This window comes from Pseudophryne corroboree, chromosome 6 (assembly GCF_028390025.1).
Source record: "Pseudophryne corroboree isolate aPseCor3 chromosome 6, aPseCor3.hap2, whole genome shotgun sequence".
NCBI classification, from domain to species: domain Eukaryota; kingdom Metazoa; phylum Chordata; class Amphibia; order Anura; family Myobatrachidae; genus Pseudophryne; species Pseudophryne corroboree.
The window spans coordinates 535,678,233-535,705,103 of NC_086449.1; the positions used below are offsets into that span (position 1 = coordinate 535,678,233).

A 26,871-nucleotide genomic window follows, 5' to 3' on the forward strand; every position below is an offset into this window, starting at 1 on the left:
GTGGGTTTCCCCCGATAACGGATAATTTCTAAAATGTTATCCTTTCCCGCCAGAGGTTAGGGTGCGTTGGGAAACACCCCCTAGGGGGGATAAAGCGCTCACACGCTTGTAAGGGCTCTACCTTCGCCTGAGATGGCCGCCCTTAAGGATCCTGCTGATAGAAAGCAGGAGGGTATCCTAAAAGGTATTTACACACATACTGGTGTTATACTGCGACCAGCAATCGCCTCAGCCTGGATGTGCAGTGCTGGGTTGGCGTGGTCGGATTCCCTGACTGAAAATATTGATACCCTAGATAGGGACAGTATATTTTTGCCTATAGAGCATTTAAAAGATGCATTTTTATATATGCGTGATGCACAGCGGAATATTTGCCGACTGGCATCAAGTCTAAGCGCGTTGTCCATTTCTACCAGTAGAGGGTTATGGATACGTCAGTGGTCAGGTGATGCGTATTCCAAACGGCATTTGGAAGTATTGCTTTATTAAGGGAGGAGTTATTTGGGGTCGGTCTTTCAGACCTGGTGGCCACGGCAACAGCTGGGAATTCCACGTTTGTACCCCAGGTCGCCTCTCAACATGAGAAGACGCCGTATTATCAGGCGCAGTCTTTTCGTGGACAAGCGGGCAAAAGGTTCCTCATTTCTGCCCCATGACAGAGGGAGAGGAAAAAGGCTGCAGAAATCAGCCAGTTCCCAGGAACAGAAACCCTCTCCCGCCTCTGCCAAGCCCTCAGTATACGCTGGGGCTTTACAAGCAGAATCAGGCACGGTGGGGGGCCCGTCTCAATGAATTTCAGCGCGCAGTGGGCTCACTCGCAAGTAGACCCCTGGATCCTTCAGGTGATATCTCAGGGGTACAAATTAGAATTTGAGACGTCTCCCCCTCGCCGTTTCCTAAAGTCGGCTTTACCGATGTCTCCTTCTGACAGGGAGACAGTTTTGGAAGCCATTCACAAGCTGTATTCCCAGCAGGTGATAATCAAGATACCCCTCCTGCAACAGGGAACGGGGTATTATTCCACACTGTTGTGGTACCGAAGCCGGACGGCTCGGTGAGACCGATTCTAAATCTAAAATCTTTGAACACTTACGTACAGAGGTTCAAATTCAAGATTGAGTCACTCAGAGCAGTGATTGCGAACCTGGAAGAAGGGGACTACATGATGTCTCGGGACATCAAGGATGCTTACCTTCATGTCCAAATTTACCCTTCTCACCAAGGGTACCTCAGGTTTATGGTACAGAACTGTCACTATCAGTTCAGACGCTGCCGTATGGATGGTACACGGCACCCCGGGTCTTTACCAAGGTAATGGCCGAAATGATGATATTCCTTCGAAGGAAGTGAATTTTAGTTATCCCTTCCTTGGACAATTCCCTGATAAGGGTAAGATCCAGGGAACAGTTGGAGGTCGGTGTAGCACTATCTCAGGTAGTGTTGCGGCAGCACGATTGGATTCTCAATATTCCAAAATCGCACCTGGTTCCGACGACGTGTCTTCTGTTCCTAGGGATGATCCTGGACACAGTCCAGAAAAAGGTGTTTCTCCCGGAGGAGAAAGCCAGGGAGTTATCCGAGCTAGTCAGGAACCTCCTAAAACCGAGCCAAGTCTCAGTGCATCAATGCACAAGGGTTCTGGGTAAAATGGTGGCTTCCTACGAAGCAATCCCATTCGGCAGATTCCACGCAAGAACTTTCCAGTGGGACCTGCTGGACAAATGGTCCGGATCGCATCTTCAGATGCATCAGCGGATAACCCTGTCACCAAGGACAAGGGTGTCCCTCCTGTGGTGGTTGCAGAGTGCTCATCTTCTAGAGGGCCGCAGATTAGGCATTCAGGACTGGGTCCTGGTGACCATGGATGCCAGCCTGCGAGGCTGGGGAGCAGTCACACAGGGAAGGAATATCCAGGGCTTATGGTCAAGCCTGGAGACATCACTTCACATAAATATCCTGAAGCAAAGGGACATTTACAATGCTCTAAGCTAAGCAAGACCTCTGCTTCAAGGTCAGCCGGTGTTGATCCAGTCGGACAACATCACGGCAGTCACCCACGTAAACAGACAGGGTGGCACAAGAAGCAGGAGGGCAATGGCAGAAGCTGCAAGGATTCTTCGCTGGGCGGAAAATCATGTGATAGCACTGTCAGCAGTATTCATTCCGGGAGTGGACAACTGGGAAGCAGACTTCCTCAGCACGACCTCCGCCCGGGAGAGTGGGGACTTCACCCAGAAGTCTTCCACATGATTAAAAACTCGACAGGTATTGCGCCAGGTCCAGGGACCCTCAGGCAATAAGCTGTAGACGCTCTGGTAACACCGTGGGTGTACCAGTCAGGGTATGTGTTCCCTCCTCTGCCTCTCATACCCAAGGTACTGAGATTGATAAGATGGAGAGGAGTAAGCACTATATTCGTGGTTCCGGATTGGCCAAGAAGGACTTGGTAACCGGAACTTCAAGAGATGCTCACGGAGGATCCGTGGCCTCTACCTCTAAGAAGGGACCTGCTCCAGCAAGGACCCTGTCTGTTCCAAGACTTGCTGCGTTTGACGGCATGGCGGTTGAACGCCGGATCCTGAAGGAAAAAAGGCATTCCGGATGAAGTCATCCCTATCCTGATCAAAGCCAGGAAGGATGTAACCGCAAAAACATTATCACCGCAATTGGCGAAAATATGTTGCGTGGTGCGAGGCCAGTAAGGCCCGACGGAGGAAATTCAACTGGGTCGATTCCTACATTTCCTGCAAACAGGAGTGTCTATGGGCCTGAAATTGGGGTCCATTAAGGTTCAAATTTCGGCCCTGTCAATTTTCTTCCAAAAAGAACTAGCTTCAGTCCCTGAAGTTCAGACGTTTGTAAAAGGGGTACTGCATATACAGCCTCCTTTTGTGTCTCCAGTGGCACTTGGGATCTCAATGTAGTTTTGGGTTCCAAAAGTCACATTGGTTTGAACCACTTAAATCTGTGGAGTTAAAATATCTCACATGGAAAGTGGTCATGCTGTTGGCCCTGGCCTGGGCCAGGCGCGTGTCAGAATTGGCGGCTTTATCCTGAAAAAGCCCTTATCTGATTTTCCATTCGGACAGGGCGTTGTCAGTGCCCTGAAAATATATGTTTCCAGGACGGCTGGAGTCAGGAAATCTGACTCGCTGTTTTTCCTGTGTGCACCCAACAAGCTGGGTGCTCCTGCTTCTAAGCAGACTATTGCTCGTTGGATTTGTAGTACAATTCAGCTTGCACTTTCTGTGGCAGGCCTGCCATAGCCAAAAATCTGTAAATGCCCACTCCACAAGGAAGGTGGGCTCATCTTGGGCGGCTGCCCGAGGGGTCTCGGCTTTACAACTTTGCCGAGCAGCTACTTGGTCAGGAGCAAATACGTTTGTAAAATTCTACAAAATTGATATCCTGGCTGAGGAGGACCTGGAGTTCTCTCATTTGGTGCTGCAGAGTCATCCGCACTCTCCCGCCCGTTTGGGAGCTTTGGTATAATCCCCATGGTCCTTACGGAGTCCCCAGCATCCACTTAGGACGTTAGAGAAAATAAGAATTTACTTACCGATAATTCTATTTCTCATAGTCCGTAGTGGATGCTGGGCGCCCATCCCAAGTGCGGATTGTCTGCAATACTTGTACATAGTTATTGTTACAAAAATCGGGTTATTATTGTTGTGAGCCATCTTTCAGAGGCTCCTCTGTTATCATGCTGTTAACTGGGTTCAGATCACAGGTTATACGGTGTGATTGGTGTGGCTGGTATGAGTCTTACCCGGGATTCAAAATCCTTCCTTATTGTGTACGCTCGTCCGGGCACAGTATCCTAACTGAGGCTTGGAGGAGGGTCATAGGGGGAGGAGCCAGTGCACACCAGATAGTCCTAAAGCTTTCTTTAGATGTGCCCAGTCTCCTGCGGAGCCGCTATTCCCCATGGTCCTTACGGAGTCCCCAGCATCCACTACGGACTATGAGAAATAGAATTATCGGTAAGTAAATTCTTATTTTTAGTCGTTTATGGTACCCAAAAGAGAAGTTGGCAAGTACCACAACCAACCATTACTATGTGGGTAACCTCTGTAGTTCATCAGGCTTAAATTGGGGCAGGTAACAGCACAACCTGCCAGATAAGTGAGAGATTGCTGGATGTTGCGGCATGGATCCTTAACTGCGCAGTTTCATTAGGAGGCCATGTGTCACTCCTTAAGCATGTTCACAAAGATTTACAGATTCATAATTTTTATGGCCAGTGGTGGCCATTTTGTTGGGAAGTGCTGATCATTGTAGCTTCTGAAGTTACCTTTCCTTAAGGACAGCATTGGGGTTACCCCAGTATTTCCAGTGTCCCCATTTGGATGAAAACAGAAAATAGGATTTGTGTGACACTAAAGGGTAAATTTACTAAAATGGGAGTTCTATTTAAGATGGGATGTTGCCCATAACAACCAATCAGATACCAGGTATTATCTTCTAGAAGGTGCTAGATAAATGTGAAGTAGAATCTGATTGATTGGTTGCTATGGGCAACGTCCCATCTTAAATAGAACTCCCATTTTCGTAAATTTACCCCTAAACATATTTGAGTTCTTGTTCTTTCCTGCCCTCCATGTTAAGGTTTTTATTTCCTGCTGCTGTTGGTTGGAGAACCTTGTTTCGTTCCGTCATTTGATTCCTCCTGATCTGTACATGGGGCTTTGATAAAATAAAACTCAAGTTTCTGGCAGGCTATAGGGGTATAGTAGGGCAGGAGCTTGAGCTTTTGTTGGCAAATGTGATTTGTCATGTTCTAGTGCAGGCATGGCCAACCTGTGACTCTCCAGCTGTTGTGAAACTACACATCCCAGCATGCCCTGCCACAGGTTTAGCATTCCCTGATAGCAAAACTGTGGCAGGGCATGCTGGGACTTGTAGTTTTACAACATCTGGAGAGCTGCAGATTGTCCAGGCCTACTTTAGTGCAACCACTATAAGCCATTGCTTCCAATGGTCTCAGAGAACAGGGAAATAAGTCCTATTTTTACTGCCAAAAAAGTATTTGGTGTTTTTGGCTGTGCATCACTTATCATTTGTTCATTGAACTACAGCATTGTACTTGCTTTCTCAAACAGGTCATAATGAATTTTATGCAGCTAGACAAATTACTGTTGTGTTTCATTGCTTTAAATGAAATGTAGTTACTAAAGGGCAATGTTACAGTATTAGACTTTCTTACTGGCATTGCTTCTTCACGGATGTATAATTAAGCTGAATGATTCCATAAGGAGAAATAACCACCAAAAATAAAAAGCATCACTCTTTTCTCACACATCATAAGTATCTTTTTTGCTTTAGCTGCCCTTCAGTGTTTCGTGTTGTTAATTTTGACTTCTAGAAGTGAATGTGTCCTCTTCCTTTTCCAAAGCTTATTCAAGTAGTGTCCTTTTTCACGTCTGTGATATTTCTTCCTGTGTGTCAGTGAGCGTAATTTGAGAATACCCATAAATCCTGTAGTGATGGTTGATTACTGTACTAATAAAACAAATATTAATTTAAGAGAAAGTTGACCTTTAAAGTGTTCTGCAAGTATCTTTCTGCTGTGTTTTAGTTGAGTTTTCAGTTTCTTTTTATGATAATTAAAATGCCATTTTAATGTAAACTGTATTAACAGTAAAACAAATTGTTGTTATGTCATTAATCAATGGAAAGTACCTGGCAGATCACTTAGGTCTATGCTTTAGCTCCACAGCAAGTTGCTGGAGACAGAGCGCCAGCTAGGGGAAGCTCATGGCAGGCTGAAAGAGCAGAGACAGCTGTCTGCGGAGAAACTGATGGACAAGGAGCAGCAGGTGGCGGATTTGCAGCTGAAGCTCTCACGTGCTGAGGAGCAGGTCTGGATGTTTGCTCTGCATTTATATTTCTAGCTACTGCCTGTCACCTTCTGTAAAGTGTTTAACATTCTAGGTCAACATATATTGCTGTATGTGTCTATAACTACCACATAATTATATTATACAGATTTATAAATTCTGCTACATCGTTTCTCATTAAAATGCAAAGTTACATAGGTAGGAAGTTTTAAACCGATAAAACAAAACATAGGTCAACCTTTTTTATAAATTCTAAAAATAAGTGATTCTGGAAATAACCCTTCTGATAGCGTATCTAAGGGCCTGTTCTCTCCCACTTTCTATGTGGTTTCCATGTAAAACCATAAAGGAATGCGCATACTCACACCCACCTGTGTCACTCTTCCCATAATGTTGGGGTTAGTGGGTGCTGAAGCTATTAGCACAGGGTGCATGGTCCTCTCCTTTTTCCCTGGTAATGTCACTATAGCCTTTAAGGCAGTGATTTTCAACAGTTTTCAACTCACGGCACATCGACAAGACTTTAAAATTGCCAAGGCACACCATCAGTGCCCCACGGGATAAAAACCCCGTACACACACATTGACCCCCACAGCAATTAAACAAACACACTGGCCCCCACAGAAGTGCAAACACATTGGCCCCCACAGTAATAAAACTAATTTATAATAATGCCACACACTGTCCCCCAGAGTAATTCAACCACACACTGCCTCCCCAACTAATTTCACCTCCAACTTAACCTGGTCACTATTTACTCCTTATTTCTCTGACGTCCTAGTGGATGCTGGGACTTCCGTAAGGACCATGGGGAATAGCGGCTCCGCAGGAGACTGGGCACAAAAGTAAAAGCTTTAGACTAGCTGGTGTGCACTGGCTCCTCCCCCTATGACCCTCCTCCAAGCCTCAGTTAGATTTTTGTGCCCGAACGAGAAGGGTGCATGCTAGGTGGCTCTCCTGAGCTGCTTAGAAGTAAAAGTTTAAATAGGTTTTTTATTTTCAGTGAGTCCTGCTGGCAACAGGCTCACTGCATCGTGGGACTAAGGGGAGAAGAAGCGAACTCACCTGCGTGCAGAGTGGATTGGGCTTCTTGGCTACTGGACATTAGCTCCAGAGGGACGATCACAGGTTCAGCCTGGATGGGTCCCGGAGCCGCGCCGCCGGCCCCCTTACAGAGCCAGAAGAGCGAAGAGGTCCGGAGAAATCGGCGGCAGAAGACGTTCCTGTCTTCAAATAAGGTAGCGCACAGCACTGCAGCTGTGCGCCATTGCTCTCGGCACACTTCACACTCCGGTCACTGAGGGTGCAGGGCGCTGGGGGGGAGCGCCCTGAGACGCAATAAAACACTGTAAAAACCTTATATGGCTAAAGAAATGCATCACATATAGCTCCTGGGCTATATGGATGCATTTAACCCCTGCCAGTTTTCCTGAAAAAAGCGGGAGAAAAGGCCGCCGTGAAGGGGGCGGAGCCTTTCTCCTCAGCACACAATCGCCATTTTCTTTCACAGCTCCGCTGGAAGGACGGCTCCCTGACTCTCCCCTGCAGTCCTGCACTACAGAAACAGGGTAAAACAGAGAGGGGGGGCACTATTGGCAGCTAATATATAAATACAGCAGCTATAACAGGGAGTAACACTTATATAAGGTTATCCCTGTATATATATAGCGCTCTGGTGTGTGCTGGCAAACTCTCCCTCTGTCTCCCCAAAGGGCTAGTGGGGTCCTGTCCTCTATCAGAGCATTCCCTGTGTGTGTGCTGGGTGTCGGTACGATTGTGTCGACATGTATGAGGAGGAAAATGATGTGGAAGCAGAGCAATTGCCTGTGTTAGTGATGTCACCCCCTAGGGAGTCGACACCTGACTGGATGGTCGTATTTAAAGAATTACGTGACAATGTCAGCACTTTGCAAAAAACTGTTGACGACATGAGACAGCCGGCAAATCAGTTAGTGCCTGTTCAGGCGTCTCAGACACCGTCAGGGGCGCTAAAACGCCCGTTACCTCAGATGGTCGACACAGACCCAGACACGGATACTGAATCCAGTGTCGACGGTGAGGAGACAAACGTAATGTCCAGTAGGGCCACACGTTACATGATCACGGCAATGAAGGAGGCATTGAACATTTCTGACACTACAAGTACCACAAAAAAGGGTATTATGTGGGGTGTGAAAAAACTACCAGTAGTTTTTCCTGAATCAGAGGAATTAAATGAGGTGTGTGATAAAGCGTGGGTTTCCCCCGATAAAAAACTGCTGATTTCTAACAAATTATTGGCACTATACCCTTTCCCGCCAGAGGTTAGGGCACGTTGGGAAACACTCCCTAGGGTAGATAAGGCGCTCACACGCTTATCAAAACAAGTGGCGTTACCGTCTCCTGATACGGCCGCCCTCAAGGAACCAGCTGATAGAAGGCTGGAAAATATCCTAAAAGGTATATACACACATACTGGTGTTATACTGCGACCAGCAATCGCCTCAGCCTGGATGTGCAGTGCTGGAGTGGCTTGGTCGGATTCCCTGACTGAAAATATTGATACCCTGGATAGGGACAGTATTTTATTAACTATAGAGCATTTAAAGGATGCTTTACTATATATGCGAGATGCACAGAGGGATATTTGCACCCTGGCATCAAGAGTGAGTGCGATGTCCATTTCTACCAGAAGGGCGTTATGGACGCGACAGTGGTCAGGTGATGCAGATTCCAAACGACATATGGAAGTATTGCCGTATAAAGGGGAGGAGTTATTTGGGGTCGGTCTATCAGACCTGGTGGCCACGGCAACGGCTGGAAAGTCCACCTTTTTACCCCAGGTCACCTCTCAGCAGAAAAAGACACCGTCTTTTCAAACTCAGTCCTTTCGTTCCTATAAGAACAAGCGGGCAAAAGGCCACTCATTTCTGCCCCGGGGCAGAGGAAGGGGAAAAAGACTGCACCAGGCAGCCTCTTCCCAGGAGCAGAAGCCCTCCCCCGCTTCTGCCAAGTCTTCAGCATGACGCTGGGGCTTTACAAGCGGACTCAGGCACGGTGGGGGCCCGTCTCAAAAATTTCAACGCGCAGTGGGCTCACTCGCAAGTGGACCCCTGGATCCTGCAGGTAGTATCACAGGGGTACAAATTGGAATTCGAGATGTCTCCCCCTCGCCGATTCCTGAAGTCTGCTCTTCCAACGTCTCCCTCCGACAGGGAGGCAGTATTGGAAGCTATTCACAAGCTGTATTCCCAGCAGGTGATAATCAAGGTACCCCTCCTACAACAGGGAAAGGGGTATTATTCCACGCTGTTTGTGGTACCGAAGCCGGACGGCTCGGTGAGACCAATTTTAAATCTAAAATCCTTGAACACTTACATAAAAAGGTTCAAATTCAAGATGGAATCACTCAGAGCAGTGATAGCGAACCTGGAAGAAGGGGACTATATGGTATCTCTGGACATCAAAGATGCTTATCTCCATGTCCCAATCTTCCCTTCTCACCAGGGGTACCTCAGGTTTGTGGTTCAAAACTGTCATTATCAGTTTCAGACGCTGCCGTTTGGATTGTCCACGGCACCCCGGGTCTTTACCAAGGTAATGGCCGAAATGATGATTCTTCTTCGAAGAAAAGGCGTCTTAATTATCCCTTACTTGGACGATCTCCTGATAAGGGCAAGATCCAGGAAACAGTTAGAGTTCGGAGTAGCACTGTCTCAGGTAGTGCTACGTCAGCACGGGTGGATTCTAAATATCCCAAAATCACAGCTGATTCCAACAACACGTCTACTGTTCCTGGGGATGATTCTGGACACAGTCCAGAAAAAGGTGTTTCTCCCGGAGGAGAAGGCCAGGGAGTTATCCGAGCTAGTCAGGAACCTCCTAAAACCAGGCCAAGTGTCAGTGCATCAATGCACGAGAGTCCTGGGAAAAATGGTGGCTTCTTACGAAGCAATTCCATTCGGAAGATTCCATGCAAGAACCTTTCAGTGGGATCTGCTGGACAAATGGTCCGGATCGCATCTTCAGATGCATCAGCGGATAACCCTATCTCCAAGGACAAGGGTGTCTCTCCTGTGGTGGTTACAGAGTGCTCATCTTCTAGAGGGCCGCAGATTCGGCATTCAGGATTGGATGCTGGTGACCACGGATGCCAGTCTGAGAGGCTGGGGAGCAGTCACACAGGGAAGAAATTTCCAGGGCTTGTGGTCAAGCATGGAAACGTCTCTTCACATAAATATTCTGGAACTAAGGGCCATTTACAATGCCCTAAGTCAAGCAAGGCCTCTGCTTCAGGGTCAGTCGGTATTGATCCAATCGGACAACATCACGGCAGTCGCTCACGTCAACAGACAGGGCGGCACAAGAAGCAGGAGGGCAATGGCAGAAGCTGCAAGGATTCTCTGCTGGGCGGAAAATCATGTGGTGGCACTGTCAGCAGTGTTCATAAGAAGGAGAGGAGTAAGAACTATACTCGTGGCTCCGGATTGGCCAAGAAGAACTTGGTACCCGGAACTGCAAGAGATGCTCACGGAGGACCCGTGGCCTCTACCTCTAAGAAAGGACCTGCTCCAGCAGGGACCTTGTCTGTTCCAAGACTTACCGCGGCTGCGTTTGACGGCATGGCGGTTGAACGCCGGATCCTGATGGAAAAAGGCATTCCAGATGAAGTCATCCCTACCCTGATCAAAGCCAGGAAGGATGTAACCGCGAAACATTATCACCGCATTTGGCGAAAATATGTTGCGTGGTGTGAGGCCAAGAAGGCCCCCACAGAGGAATTTCAACTGGGTCGTTTCCTGCATTTCCTGCAAGCAGGACTGTCTATGGGCCTAAAATTAGGATCAATTAAGGTTCAGATTTCGGCCCTGTCGATCTTCTTCCAGAAAGAACTGGCTTCAGTGCCTGAAGTTCAGACGTTTGTCAAGGGGGTACTGCATATACAGCCTCCTTTTGTGCCACCAGTGGCACCTTGGGATCTCAATGTAGTTTTAGGGTTCCTAAAATCACATTGGTTTGAACCACTCACCACTGTGGAATTAAGATATCTCACATGGAAGGTGGTCATGCTGTTAGCTCTGGCGTCAGCCAGGCGTGTCTCAAAATTGGCGGCTTTGTCATATAAAAGCCCTTACCTAATTTTTCATTCAGACAGGGCAGAATTGAGGACTCGTCCTCAATTTCTCCCTAAGGTGGTTTCAGCGTTTCACATGAACCAACCTATTGTGGTGCCTGCGGCTACTAGGGACTTGGAGGACTCCAAGTTGTTGGACGTAGTCAGGGCCCTGAAAATATATGTTTCCAGGACGGCTGGAGTCAGAAAATCTGACTCGCTGTTTATCCTGTATGCACCCAACAAGCTGGGTGCTCCTGCTTCTAAGCAGACGATTGCTCGTTGGATTTGTAGTACAATTCAGCTTGCACATTCTGTGGCAGGACTGCCACAGCCAAAATCTGTTAAAGCCCATTCCACAAGGAAAGAGGGCTCATCTTGGGCGGCTGCCCGAGGGGTCTCGGCTTTACAACTTTGCCGAGCAGCTACTTGGTCAGGGGCAAACACGTTTGCAAAATTTTACAAATTCGATACCCTGGCTGAGGAGGACCTGGAGTTCTCTCATTCGGTGCTGCAGAGTCATCCGCACTCTCCCGCCCGTTTGGGAGCTTTGGTATAATCCCCATGGTCCTTACGGAAGTCCCAGCATCCACTAGGACGTCAGAGAAAATAAGAATTTACTTACCGATAATTCTATTTCTCGTAGTCCGTAGTGGATGCTGGGCGCCCATCCCAAGTGCGGATTGTCTGCAATACTTGTATATAGTTATTGTTACAAAAAAATCGGGTTGTTTATTGTTGTGAGCCATCTTTTCAGAGGCTCCTACGTTTATCATACTGTTAACTGGGTTCAGATCACAGGTTGTACGGTGTGATTGGTGTGGCTGGTATGAGTCTTACCCGGGATTCAAAATCCTTCCTTATTATGTACGCTCGTCCGGGCGCAGTATCCTAACTGAGGCTTGGAGGAGGGTCATAGGGGGAGGAGCCAGTGCACACCAGCTAGTCTAAAGCTTTTACTTTTGTGCCCAGTCTCCTGCGGAGCCGCTATTCCCCATGGTCCTTACGGAAGTCCCAGCATCCACTACGGACTACGAGAAATAGAATTATCGGTAAGTAAATTCTTATTTTATAACTGTATAATGCAGGAGTCATCAGGACCACGTCTAAAATTCCCCACCAGCAGAACAAATTGCCACTTCATATATGCACAACTCCATATTGCATAAACATTGTCCCCCACAGTAAAGTCACACTGCCCCCTCAATAGAAATTCCACTCACTGCACCCCCCCAGTAATTCCACACACTGCCCCCCCATAGTAATTCCACGCAATGTCTGCCCCCACCCCACAGTAATTCCACACATACATCATTAAAAAAATATATATAAATAACCTGTAGCTGTTAAATCTTTCCCAGTGGTGGGAGAAGTGAGGAGCACTGAGGGGATGGACCAGGCAGCGGCAGTGGCAGCAGCGCGGAGGAGCAGCAGCAGCACAGAGCAGCAGTGGGTGTGCTGGGGTGGGCACTCCAGGCCAGAATGTGATGTATCATGCGTGACCTATGACTCACCATAGGTCATGGGTGGCTCGCTGAAGTGCACAGCACTCCCGAGCCGGCTACTAATTGCGGTGGCAGCCATGCTGGCATCTCTGGCGGGCGGCGCAGGTCTCTCTGGTGGGCGGCAGTGGCATCTTTGGTGGGCGGCAGCGGCATCTCTGGCAGACGGCGGCACACCTAGTGTGCTGCAGCACAGCAGTTGAAAAACACTGCTTTAAGGGTTGACCTTTCCTTTATGGTGTGTCCTGAGACAAACGAGAAAAGTCCTAGGGTATGCATTGGAATAAAGATTTTGTTTCACTATTAAATATAATGTGCTGGTCTATTGGAATATCATTTTAGATTTACCCAGACGTGTTTTATCCTGTCAGCCCCCCAACTTTACATATGTAAGTGGTGAGGAACCGTCGTATATAGCTGAGGGCTCTGAGATCTTTTTATATTTTCTGCTTGTTTGTAAACATTTTTGTAGCCATGTCTGGACAGCTGTTATCCCATTTGCATATTGTATAATTTAGTCGCCAACACTTCAGCCATGATTGATGATCAACATCAGGCCATTTATTTTATTGCTCATAGAGTAAATGAGTTTCAGTAGGTTTGTTAGATTTTTTTTTTTAATCTGTAGCTGAAAGAGAGAACCTCTACAACAACTGACCTACAGCATCAGCTGGAGAAGATAAGACAGCAGCACCAGGAGCAGCAAACACTTCAGCAGACCACTACATCTAAACTGAGAGAAGCGCAGGTAACATTTATTACTGAATTATCTAAAGCTATAAGTCATGTAAATGGGTACAAAGAGACCGTGTGCTAGGCGGATTACAGGAACACGAAGACAAAAATCTAAATCAAGACATGAGTAGGGATCATCCATGTTTGGTTTGGAACAGTCTGAAATTTATGGAAATATTTCAGGAGTTTAATAAACTGGCTACATGTGCAGAGCCCAGGAGCAAAGTGACAGATTTTGCATCAAATTTGGCCATTTGCGTGAGTAGCTGAATTGAATGAGATTAGGATGCCCCATATAGCGCACTTGAAAGGCTACCTCACACACTGACCATTCACAGTTCAACAACATTTATCAGCATGCCAGATTAGATTGATAATGAACAGAAAACAGTTGTTATTGGAAGTGCAGACTTTCTGACAGGTGATTCACCAGTATCCTCTCATAGTCGCTATAATCTGATCCGTCATTTGGATCGGATTATGGATTTAACAGATTTACAAAACTTTGATTTGGTTGAGTTGAAGTTCTGGTTGATAACAAATAGATCTAAGGAGCCACCGTGGCGCCAACTCAAATCAATAGTAGCAGCAACCCCCTTAAGACCAGTGGTATTCCCTTTACCAAAGTGTATCTAGAACATGCAAAAGAAGGTCCAATAGGGTGCGCTAAAATGAGTAAAAATAGATACAATATACTTCCCTTTAATACTTCACATTCATTTGCGGATGAATTTCAAATAAATACCATATAAAAAAGAAAATATGGATAGTATATAGTGTAGTATATTTATAGGGACATTTAATATGACAAAAGCTTCAGTAGTCAGCATAGAAAACATATAAGACAAAATGGTGTTCCTTCATAAAAATAACCCATGCAGTGCGTAATGGTTAAGATAGAGGATTACCAGATGTCCGCGTAATATGGGCCTTAAGATGTATGTGTAGGATGACTGGCTCCGGAACCCGTCTCCTCAGTCCACGTAACGCTTCCGTCTGGTCAGCCTAATACCGTCCGGATTTGGGATACACTCCAATCTCCTGCTGCAATGCGTTTCGGGACAATTCACGTGGGGTGATGGTGGCTTACAGGTAGCTGGCACTTTAAATAATCTAAGAAGTGAAACAGGCTCCTCCCCCTCTATCCCCCATCAACCCTCAGTTTCGAATTTGTGCCGAGGGAGCTGGTCACTGCTGACTGAGCTCCTGCTCAGTGACTTATACTTTTACTTTAATTTTATTTCAACATTCTTATAGGGAATTAGTTCCCTTTTGCCTCAGGAACCCTTCGCCACTTATGAGAGAAGTGGGGTCCGGGTAACACACCAGCAGTGTTTAGAAGCAATAGGAACAGCACTTATCAGAGAAGCCCTGTCCCTCCTGAATAAGCCGCATCCTGGGGCATCTGTATTGGTGAGTTAGCTCCTTTTGGGAGCACAGCGGCACCCGCGTCCTGCGCAGCGGCGCCACCTTCCTTCTCTACATGTGTATCCCCTTCTACACTGCCGTGCTGACAGTACACAGCGCGGCAATGCGGGGTGAATTAGGCGGCCGGCGAGCATTTCTCCCGCTATGTATCCGAGAGTGCTGGAAGGTTCACCTGAACTGCCGCGCTGATAGTTCTCAACGTGGCAGCATGAAGGGGAAAAAGAATAGTGTGTTCTTGTGAGCGGCCGCGTCCAGCAGCGTCAGCGCCCGCCCCTCCTCTTGGTCCTGTGCTGCCGCGCTGACAAAGATAACACAGCGGTTTTGGACAGTGCTGCAGCATAATTCGAATCCCAGCTGCAGCCACTGATGCTTGCCCAAACATGGGAATGGATTTATGGCATAACAGGGACACAAATAATTTACTAATTCTTGAGGCACACTCAAAATTGCACTTGGGGACCTGGTGAATGGGTGCCTCTGCATATGAGGGGTGGCGGAGTTGGCGGGTTTTTAACCTGTCAATCAAAAGCGCCTTGCTCTGCTCAGTCAATGGTAACATTGGGGCTAATTCAGACCTGATCATGGATGTACTAAATTTAGCACATCTACGATCTGTCACACCGACATGCGGGGGGGGGACACCCAGCACAGGGCTAGCCCGCCCCGTGTGTCAGTCCCTGCCCCGTCACACAAGTACAAAAGCATCGCACAGTGGCGATGCTTTTGTACTTTAGGAGTAGCTCCCAGCCAATGCAGCTCCTGCGTGCTGGCAGGGAGCTACTCGTCGCTGCACGTGCCGCAGCAGCTGCGTGTGACATCACGATCCCCCAACGGTCCCAACACGCCTTCGTTGCCCGGACCACGTCCCCTAAATGGCGACTAAATGCCGCCGCCCTGCCTTCTCCCGCTCAGCGACTGCCTTTGCCTGTCAATCGGGCAGAGGCGATCGCAGGGCTACGACAGCCGTCGGCTGTCTACCATGCGCCGGCGAACTGCGGCGCTGGCGCATGTGCAGTTCTGACCTGATCCACTGTTCAGGTCTGAATCAGCCCCATTGTTTCTTCTCTCCTCAGGAATCTGCACTGTAAGCAGAGACAGGTGCATATTACTACAGACTGACAGAAACCGAGGAGCCTGCACAAAATACAGGCTGGTGGCTGAGGGGATTTAGAATAGGGGATTCATTACAATATTATACCTCCCTCTATCCTTCTGATATTCCGCTCTCTTTTTCTCTCTGTATATATTATTGAGAGTGTTTGTATCAATTGTCTGTGTCTCCACCGTGTCCGTCACAATAGCAGGCAAGGGACCAGCGAGTAAGGTGTCACAAAAATTGTTCATCTGTGCAAAGTGTAAAAAAAAATCCCACACAGACGATTCCTCCCTATGTAAGGCATCTGCTTCGGAGGTTACTTTAGTTGATCTGTCCCAGGACGCAGATTTTCCCCCGTGGGCGGTAGCGCTCACAGGAACCATCTCACAATTACATACTGAGGTGGCTTCCTTACATAAGACTCATGAGACGGTTAGGGCTATGCCTCAAAATGAGGTACCCTCCATTGCTATGGAACCACTCTGGGTGGCAGGGCTAGCCAAGTCGGTAGAAGGTCTCCCAAAAAGCTTGGACACGTCCAGTAAACAACCGCATATGGTGGCTAAGACTAAAACGCCCAATACCAGTAATTCTTCAGTCCGATGAATCCGGGGAAGAGCTTCTCTCTCAGGACAAAGCCGAAGAGGACGATGGTGAGTTGGGCGAAATAACTGAAGCGGACAGCGAAGTTACGGTGGAACCTTCTCAAGGGGTTGAACCTCTTATTTTGACTATAAGACAAGTTTTGAACATTTCTGAGACAACGACACCGGATTCACCAGATACTGCATTATTTGGTTGAAAATAGCGTTCAACGGTCACTTATCCCTTTTCAAAGAAACTTGATGATCAGCTGACTGAGGCATGGAAAAATCCGGATAAGCGGTTTCAGATGCCCAAAAGATTCCTCAGTATTTATTAGTTTCCTTCGGCTATGATGGATAAATGGGAGAAGTCACCTTGAGTGGACTCCTCTCTATCCAGATTGTCCAAGAAGACAGCATTACTGGATCCAGGAGCAACTTCATTGAAAAACCCGTCTGACCGGAAGCTGGACACCATGTTGAAGTCTATCTATTCAGCCGCAGGTGTCTCACTTAGACCAACCTTGGTAAGTTCCTGGGTGAACAAGGCAGTGGAGCATTGGGCCACTAAATTGATAAAGGATTTACAAGAGGGAGTTCTATTAGAAGAAGTAGTGATCTTAGCGGAACATATTAAGGAATCGGCTATATATCTAGGAGAAGCGGCAAGAGATATCGTGAAGTAAATTCAAGGATCTCGGCAGCAACTATTGCAGCCAGAAGAGTTCTTTGTGGACACTGAGTCAAAGAGAGTGGTGTAAGTGCTTCCGTTTACAGCTGACATTGTTTTTGGAAAAGAACTACACTCGTTAATTTCTCAGGCTATGGGTTGGTAAATCTACCTTCTTGCCAACCCTTGCGCCACCGCCTAAGCGCTCTTATACTGGAACCTCCTTTCGGTCCTTTTCGTTCCACTCAACCTTTTAGAGGATGCGGTAGAAATACACCCTTGTGAGGTAAATGTTGCGGCAAGCAACCAGTTGTTGCTCGCCGTCAGGACCCAAAGCCTGCAAAAACTACCGTGGCATTATGGTCTCCCTTCCCACTGGGGCCCAAGTATGGTCGGAGCGCGGTTTTGAAACTTTCAGGATGCCTGATTCAAGATATCAGACAATGCGTGGATTTGCAATATCATCTCCCCAGGGTACAAGTTAGATTTTGAAGCTTTGCCGCCAAAGAAATATTTTACGACAAGTCTTCCAATTCTTCTGTACAAACGTTTGGCCCTTCAAGGTGCAATACAGTCCTTGGTGGAATCGGCTGTGTTAATGCTGGTACCACTGCTTTAACGAAAGAAGGGTTACTATTCAAATCTTATCATAGTACCAAAACCAGGCGGTACTGTACGACCAATTCTGAATCTGAAATCATTAAATCAGTTTCTGTCTTATTACCGATTTCAAGATGGAGTCACTCAATTCAGTGATTTCGAGCCTGGAACCCAAGGAATTCATGATATCTCTAGACATCAAGGAAGCATATCTCCACATTCCGATCTGGGAACCTCACCAAGCGTTTCTCAGGTTCGCGATTCAACAGAATCATTTCAGTTCAGATCCTTACCATTCAGTCTGTCCACAGCACCCAGGGTGTTTACCGAGGTCATGTCGGTGATGATTGCTCACATCAGATCATTGGGTGTCACAATAATACCATACCTAGATGACCTCGTCCTCAAAGCTCCATCCGATCTTTTTCTCCAGTAGCATGCTCTATTAACATACAATAGGGTAAATTTACTAAGATGGGAGTTCTATTTAAGATGGGATGTTACCCATAGCAACCAATCAGATTCCAGGTATTATCTTCTAGAAGGTGCTAGATAAATGAGAAGTAGAATCTGATTGGTTGCTATGGGTAACATCCCATCTTAAATAGAACTCCCATCTTAGTAAATTTCGGCCAATGTGTTAGTGGAACACGGATGGATAATCAATTTTTGAAAATCCTACCTTCAGCCGTCATAGCATATCCAGTTTCTCGGTGTGATCCTGGACACCAAAGTACAGAAAGTTTTTCTACTCCAAGATAAAGCTCTGAGTATACAGAGGCTGGTCCAAGCTGTTCTCAAGCCACGACTGGTATCAGTCCATTTATGCATTTGTTTGCTTAGGAAAATGGTAGCGGCTTTCGAAACTCTGGAGTTCGGCCGTTTTCATTCCCATCCTTTCCAGCTGGATCTGTTACATCAATGGTCGGGGTCGCATCTACACCTTGAACAGTTAGTTCAGCTAAATCAAGAGACACGACTTTCGCTTCTTTGTTGGCTCCAGCTGCACAATCTCACTGCGGGCAGACTGTTCGGGGTATGGGACTGGACGGTCCTCACGACTGATGCCAGCCTCAGAGGTTGGGACGCGGTTGTGTTGGACTCCCATCTTCAGGGCCACTGGTCTCCTCAAGAATCGCTTTTGCCTATAAATGTGTTGAAACTGAGAGCGATCTACAATGCGCTGGTACAAGCCGCCCACATTCTTCGATACAAGGTGGTAAAAGTTCAGTCAGACAATGCGACTGCTGTAAACAAACAAGGCGGAACTCGCAGTCGCCAAGCAATGCGAGAGATGTCACGTATTCTACATGGGCAGAACACAATGCAGTAATTCTTTCAGCGATATTCATTCCAGGAGTGGACAATTGGGAATCAGACTACCTCAGCCACCAGGATCTACATCCAGGAGAATGGGCACTTCACCCAGCAGTGTTCAACGATCTGATACAATGTTGGGGGTGTCCAGACGTGGATCTCAAGGCATCCCGTCTCAATCATCAGCTTCCAAGATACATCTCCAGAACCTGGGATCCTCAAGTGGAAACTGTGGACACCCTGGCTGTGCCTTAGCCGTACGACATAGTTTGTGTTTCCTCCGTTCCCTCTATTGTCTCAAATTCTCAAGCGCATCAAACAGGAGTCAATTACTGTGATCCTGGTGACACCAGATTGGCCTCGGAGGGCTTGGTATTCAGACCTGCGCCTTCTTCTAGCGGATGATCGCTGGTCTCTTCCTCTGCGTCCGGATCTTCTCCAACAAGGGCCCTTCGTGCATCCAGATTTAATACGGCTACGTTTAACTGGATCGCTATTGAGGCAAACATCCTGAAAAGGAAAGGAATTCCGGAATGTGTGATCCCCACAATGTTGCGGGCACGAAAACTGGTTACGGCAGCCCATTACAATCGCATCTGGCGGTCTTATATCTCTTGGTGTGGCTGGAAAGGGTTTCAATCAGATTCTTTTCGTCTCTCACGGTTCTTGCTTTTTCTTCAGGCAGGTTTAGATTCCGGGCTTCGTCTAGGATCCTTGAAAGATCAGATATCTGCCTTATAGGTTTTCTTTCAGAAACGCCTAGCGCTCCTACCGGATGTGTAAGCTTTCCTACAAGGGGTCCTTCGGGTACAATCTCCATTTGTTCCTCCTACAGCTCCTTGGGATTTAAATCTGGTGCTGGATTATTTAATCACCCTGTTTTGAACCCTTGGAAGAAGCAGTTCTTAACTATCTTACTTGGAAGACTGTTTTTCTACTAGCCATAGCTTCAGCCCGGAGGGTTTCTGAATTAAGTGCCTTGTCTTGTAAGCCTCCCTACTTAATTTTTCACCCTGATAGTGCGGAGTTGAGAACACATGCTTCCTTTCTTCTCAAGGTCATGTTGGCTTTTCATATCAATCATCCTATTGTGGTACCATCCTTGCAGGAGGACTCAGGGACACCTTCTCTGGATGTAGTGAAAACATTGAAGATTTACGTGGAATGGACAGCACCATTACGTAAGACTGATGCTTTATGATATTCCGCGTCTTGGATGGCCTGCTACTAAGCAGACAGTGGCCCGCTGGATTCGGTTGACTAATCTTCAAGCCTATCTACACCAATCTAGACGACCTCTGTTATCCATTGCGGCCCACTCTACACACTCAGTTGGGTCTTCCTGGGCCACTAGTAGGGGGCTACCACGTCTCAACTCTGTAGAGCAGCCACTTGGTCCAGTATTCATACATTTTGTAAATTCTACAAGTTTGATACTTTTGCGGCTTCTTCTTCGCGGTTTGGCCGTCTTGTTTTGCAAGTTCCTCAGCGATTTCCCGCCCAGAGGGGAAACTTTAGGACGTCCCCATGGTCTTGAAGTTGTGCCAGTATCCCCTAGTGGCTGAAAGAAAAAGGAGGATTTTGGTACTTACTGATAAATCCCTTTTTTCGGAAGCCATAGGTGACACTTGTCGCCCACCCGTCGCTGTTCTCTTGCCTTCATTGTTATTCTGTTCTGTTTAATTGTTATGTGCTCTCTTTCCTCGTATAGTTCTGTTCTCTTGTTCCCGTCTCCTCTCGGCTAATTCATAACTGAGGGATGATGGGGGATAGAGGGAGAGGAGCCTGTTTCACTAATTAGATTATTTAAAGTGCCAGCTCCCTGTAAGCGATCATCATCACCCCACAGTCTTGAAATTGTGACAGTGTCCCCCATGGCTTCCGAAAAAGGGATTTATAGGGAAGTACCAAAATTCTCCTTTTTAATTTCTTCTCTTCGCCATGATCTTATTTTAATGATGTAATGTGTTCATACTTTTAGTATTTGGTTTAATGTACTGTAATAATTTAACTATAGTTTCCATTTTTGACCAGTAAGTCCTCCATTTTTTATTTCAACATGTGCCTCACTTGTTTTTTTTCTCTCCAGAATGATTTGGAACAGGTATTACGTCAGATTGGGGACAAAGACCAAAAAATTCAAAACCTTGAGGCCTTGCTGGAAAAGAGCAAAAAGAATATCTCTGTACTTGAGAAGGAGAGGGAAGACCTGTGTGCCAAAATTCAAGCAGGAGAAGGAGAAACTGCTGTCCTCAACCAACTACAAGAGAAGAACCACACTCTGCAGGAACAGGTATACGTCTGGAGCACAGATAAATATGGAAACCAATTGCAGAGGTGGTTCCCTTAGGATAACCTATGTTAAATATAGAATTACCAGTGTTCACCAAACAAACTTTACAATGGGGTTAGTTTCCAAAGCCAGAGCTGTGATTGCCCATTTCTGATGCCTGCATATACACTAATGTCCTAGGTTGTGCATCCAAAGGTACAAACTGAATTTTAGCTTAATATTTGAATTGGTTCCAAACCTGTAGCTACTGTAACTATGTGCATGGACTGATATTTTAGTAAAAAGGTAGGTGATTGGGTAAAACTTGCAAGCATATATCTGTTTTTCAGAGGGATGTAGGTCTTTTTAGACCTGAGAAAATCTAAATTTTCACACATAGGGGTATATGCAATTGCGGTCGAATTCCCGAAAATGTAGAAAAACGGGACATTTTCGCCCCAAAAAAAATTTGACAATGCAATACAGTACTTTTCGCCAAAAAAACGGCCATTCCAAATTCGACTTTTTGAAATTCGACATTTGTCAAATTCGACATTTCTGCAATGGTACAAATGCGGCATTTCGACAAAAGTATATTCAATTGAAGATTGTAAATTCGACAACAGTGCTTTTAGACAGTAAATTCGTCATTTTCAATCCACCACACTTTGCTGGCGGAATCTAATAAAATTTTTTAAAAACATGTTTTTTTTTGTGTTTTTTTTTATTGGTAATAGCATATCTATTTATATTAGAATGGATTAGGTACTTGGTTTGTCTATTTAGGAGGCACAAGTATTATTTATATATTTTTAAAAATATTCTTATTTTTTTTTTTTTTATGGAATGGTGTAAAAATCAGGGGGAAAAAATGCGTGGGGTCCCCCCTCCTAAGCATAACCAGCCTCGGGCTCTTTGAGCCGGTCCTGGTTGCCAAAATACGGGGGGAAAAAATGACAGGGGATCCCCCGTATTTTAACAACTAGCACCAGGCTCTGCGCCTGGTCCTGGTGCAAAAAATACGGGGGACAAAAAGAGTTAGGAGTCCCCTGTATTTTTTGTACCAGCACCGGGCTCCACTAGCTGGACAGATAATGCCACAGCCGGGGGTCACTTTTATACAGCGCCCTGCGGCCGTGGCATTAAATACCCAACTAGTCACCCCTGGCCGGGCTACCCTGGAGGAGTGGGGACCCCTTCAATCAAGGGGTCCTCCCCCCAGCCACCCAAGGGCCAGGGGTAAAGCCTGAGGCTGTCTCCCCCCCCCCCCCCCCCCCCATCCAAGGGCTGTGGATGGGGGGCTGATAGCCATGTGTAAAAATGTAAGAATATTGGATTTTGCAGAAGAACTACAAGTCCCAGCAAGCCTCCCCCGCAAGCCGGTACTTGGAGAACCACAAGTACCAGCATGGGGGTGGGCAACGGGCCCGCTGGTACCTGTAGTTCTACTGCAAAAAAAATACCCAAATAAAAACAGGACACAGACACCGTGAAAGTATAACTTTATTACATACATGCACACCGACACACATACTTACCTATGTTGACACGCCGACTCTGGCCTAGTCTCCAATGTCGACGTCTGGGGTACCTGAAAATAAAATTATACTCACCTGATCCAGTGTCCAGTTCTTTTATTATAATCCACGTACTTGGCAAAACAAAAAAAACGCATTTACCCGAACCAGACGGACTGAAAGGGGTCCCATGTTTACACATGGGACCCCTTTCCCCGAATGCAGAGACCCCCTGTGAGTACTGTCACAGAGGGTCCCTTCAGCTAATCAGGAAGCGCCACTTCGTGGCACTCTCCTGATTGGCTGTATGCGCGTCGGAGCTGTCAGACGCGCATCGCACAGCCCCCTCCATTATCTTCAATGGTGGGAACTTTGCGGTGAGGTCACCCGTGGTCAGCGGCTGACCGCGGGTAACCCCACCGCTGACCGCAAAGTTCCCACCATTGAAACTAATGGAGGGAGCTGTGCGATGCGCTGTCTGCCAGCTCAGACGCGCAAAGCCAATCAGGAGAGTGCCACGAAGTGGCGCTTCCTGATTGGCAGAAGGGACTTTCTGTGACAGGAGTCACGGGGGGTCTCTGCATTCGGGGAAAGGGGTCCCATGTGTAAACATGGGACCCCTTTCAGTCCGTCTGGTTCGGGTAAATGCGTTTTTTTGTTTTGCCAAGTACGTGGATTACAATAAAAGAACTGGACACTGGATCAGGTGAGTATAATTTTATTTTCAGGTACGCCGGACGTCGACATTGGAGACGTGGCCTGAGTCGGTGTGTCAACATAGGTAAGTATGTGTGTCGGCATTAATGTAATAAAGTTATACTTTAACGGTGTCTGTGTCCTGTTTTTATTTAAGAATTTTTTTTGCAGTAGAAGTACAGGTACCAGCGGGCGCGTTAGCCCCCCCCCCCCCCCCCGCACATGCTGGTACTTGTGATTCTCCAAGTACCGTCTTGCGGGGGAGGCTTGCTGGGACTTGTAGTTCTTCTGCAAAAAACAATATTCTTACATTTTCAACAAGGCTATCAGCCCCCCATCCGCAGCCCTTGGATGGGGGGGCACAGCCTCGAGCTTCACCCCTGGCCCTTGGGTGGCTGGGGGGGGGACCCCCTTGATTGAAGGGGTCCCCACTCCTCCAGGGTACCCCGGCCAGGGGTGACTAGTTGGGTATTTAATGCCATGCCGCAGGGCGCTGTATAAAAGTGACCCCCGGCTGTGGCATTATCTGTCCAGCTAGTGGAGCCCGCTGCTTGTACAAAAAATACGAGGGACCCCTACTCTTTTTGTCCCCCGTATTTTTTGCACCAGGACCAGGCGCAGAGCCCGGTGCTGGTTGTTAAAATACGGGGGATCCCCTGTCATTTCCCCCCCCCCCCCGTATTTCTCTGACGTCCTAGTGGATGCTGGGAACTCCGTAAGGACCATGGGGAATAGCGGCTCCGCAGGAGACTGGGCACAAAAGTAAAGCTTTAGGACTACCTGGTGTGCACTGGCTCCTCCCCCTATGACCCTCCTCCAAGCCCCAGTTAGATTTTTGTGCCCGGCCGAGAAGGGTGCACACTAGGGGCTCTCCTGAGCTTCTTAGTGAAAGTTTAGTTTTAGGTTTTTTATTTTCAGTGAGACCTGCTGGCAACAGGCTCACTGCATCGAGGGACTAAGGGGAGAAGAAGCGAACCTGCCTGCTTGCAGCCAGCTTGGGCTTCTTGGCTACTGGACACCATTAGCTCCAGAGGGACCGAACACAGGCCCAGCCTCGGAGTCCGGTCCCAGAGCCGCGCCGCCGGCCCCCTTACAGAGCCAGAAGCAAGAAGAGGTCCGGAAAATCGGCGGCAGAAGACATCAGTCTTCACCAAGGTAGCGCACAGCACTGCAGCTGTGCGCCATTGCTCCTCATACACACCTCACACTGCAGTCACTGAGGGTGCAGGGCGCTGGGGGGGGGGGCGCCCTGAGCAGCAATAAAAACACCTTGGCTGGCAAACATACATCACATATAACCCCCAGGGCTATATGGATGTATTTTAACCCCTGCCAGAATCCATAAAAATGCGGGAGAAAAGTCAGCAAAAAAGGGGCGGAGCCTATCTCCTCAGCACACTGGCGCCATTTTCTCTCACAGCTCCGTTGGAGGGAAGCTCCCTGGCTCTCCCCCGCAGTTACTACACTACAGAAAGGGGTTAAAAAAGAGAGGGGGGCACTAATTAGGCGCAGTATTAATAAAACAGCAGCTATAAGGGGAAAAACACTTCTATAAGGTTATCCCTGTATATATATAGCGCTCTGGTGTGTGCTGGCATACTCTCCCTCTGTCTCCCCAAAGGGCTAGTGGGGTCCTGTCCTCTATCAGAGCATTCCCTGTGTGTGTGCTGTGTGTCGGTACGATTGTGTCGACATGTATGAGGAGGAAAATGGTGTGGAGGCGGAGCAATTGCCTGTAATGGAGATGTCACCCCCTAGGGAGTCGACACCTGAGTGGCTGAGCTTATGGAAGGAATTACGTGACAGTGTCAGCTCTTTACAAAAGATTGATGACATGAGACAGCCGGCTACTCAGCCTGTGCCTGTCCAGGTGTCTCAAAAGCCATCAGGGGCTCTAAAACGCCAGTTACCTCAGATGGCAGATACAGACGCCGACACGGATACTGACTCCAGTGTCGACGATTAAGAGACGAATGTGACTTCCAGTAGGGCCACACGTTACATGATTGAGGCTATGGAAAATGTTTTACATATTTCTGATAATACCAGTACCACTAAAAAGGGTATTATGTTGGGTGAGAAAAAACTGCCTGTAGTTTTTCCTGCATCTGAGGAATTAAATGAAGTGTGTGATGAAGCGTGGGTTTCCCCCGATAAAAACTGTTAATTCCTAAAAAGTTATTAGCATCATACCCCTTCCCGCCAGAGGATAGGGCACGTTGGGAAACACCCCCTAGGGTGGATAAAGCGCTCACACGCTTGTCTAAACAGGTGGCACTACCGTCCCCGGAGACGGCCGCCCTTAAGGAACCTGCTGAAAGAAAGCAGGAAAATATCCTAAAAATGTATATACACTCACACGGGTGTGATACTGCGACCAGCAATCGCCTCAGCCTGGATGTGCAGTGCTGGGGTGGCTTGGTCGGATTCCCTGACTGACAATATTGATACCCTAGATAGGGACAGTATATTACTGACTATAGAGCATTTAAAAGATGCATTTCTATATATGCGTGATGCACAGAGGGATATTTGCCGACTGGCATCAAGAGTAAGTGCGCTGTCCATTTCTGTCAGAAAACAGCCCGTTCCCAGGAACAGAAGCCCTCTCCCGTTTCTGCCAAGTCCTCAGCATGACGCTGGGGCTTTACAAGCGGACTTAGGCACGGTGGGGGCCCGTCTCAAAAATTTCAGCGTGCAGTGGGCTCACTCACAGGTGGACCCCTGGATCCTTCAGGTGGTATCTCAGGGGTACAAATTGGAATTCGAGACGTCTCCCCTTCGCCGTTTCCTAAAGTCTGCTTTACCGACGTCTCCCTCCGACAGGGAGGCGGTATTGGAAGCCATTCACAAGCTGTATTCCCAGCAGTTGATAATCAAGGTACCCCTCCTACAACAGGGAAAGGGGTATTATTCCACGCTGTTTGTGGTACCGAAGCCGGACGGCTCGTTGAGACCTATTTTAAATCTGAAATCCTTGAACACTTACATACAAAGGTTCAAATTCAAGATGGAGTCACTCAGAGCGGTGATTGCGAACCTGGAAGAAGGGGATTATATGGTGTCTCTGGACATCAAGGATGCTTATCTCCATGTCCCAATTTACCCTTCTCACCAAGGGTACCTCAGGTTTGTGGTACAGAACTGTCACTATCAGTTTCAGACGCTGCCGTTTGGTTTGTCCACGGCACCCCGGGTCTTTACCAAAGTAATGGCCGAAATGATGATACTCCTTCGAAGGAAGGGAGTTTTAGTTATCCCTTACTTGGACGATCTCCTGATAAGGGCAAGATCCAGGGAACAGTTGGTAGTCGGGGTAGCACTATCTCAAGTAGTGTTGCGGCAGCACGGTTGGATTCTCAATATTCCAAAATCGCAGCTGATCCCGACGACACGTCTTCTATTCCTAGGGATGATCCTGGACACAGTCCAGAAAAAGGTGTTTCTCCCGGAAGAGAAAGCCAGGGAGTTATCCGAACTAGTCAGAAACCTCCTAAAACCAGGCCAAGTGTCAGTGCATCA

At 47.4% G+C, this 26,871-nt stretch overlaps 1 protein-coding gene across 5 annotated transcripts in view; it reads left to right on the forward strand.

Annotated features, from left to right (window-relative positions):
• Positions 1-26,871, forward strand: part of EEA1 (early endosome antigen 1) — a 328,705-nt gene that overhangs the window by 160,607 nt on the left and 141,227 nt on the right. For all 5 annotated transcript variants that reach the window (XM_063927628.1, XM_063927626.1, XM_063927625.1 and 2 more), the window contains 3 exons: positions 5,712-5,861; positions 13,063-13,182; positions 20,954-21,157. In XM_063927628.1, coding sequence (XP_063783698.1) covers positions 5,712-5,861; positions 13,063-13,182; positions 20,954-21,157 — 474 coding nt within the window. The remainder of the gene's footprint in view (positions 1-5,711; positions 5,862-13,062; positions 13,183-20,953; positions 21,158-26,871) is intronic.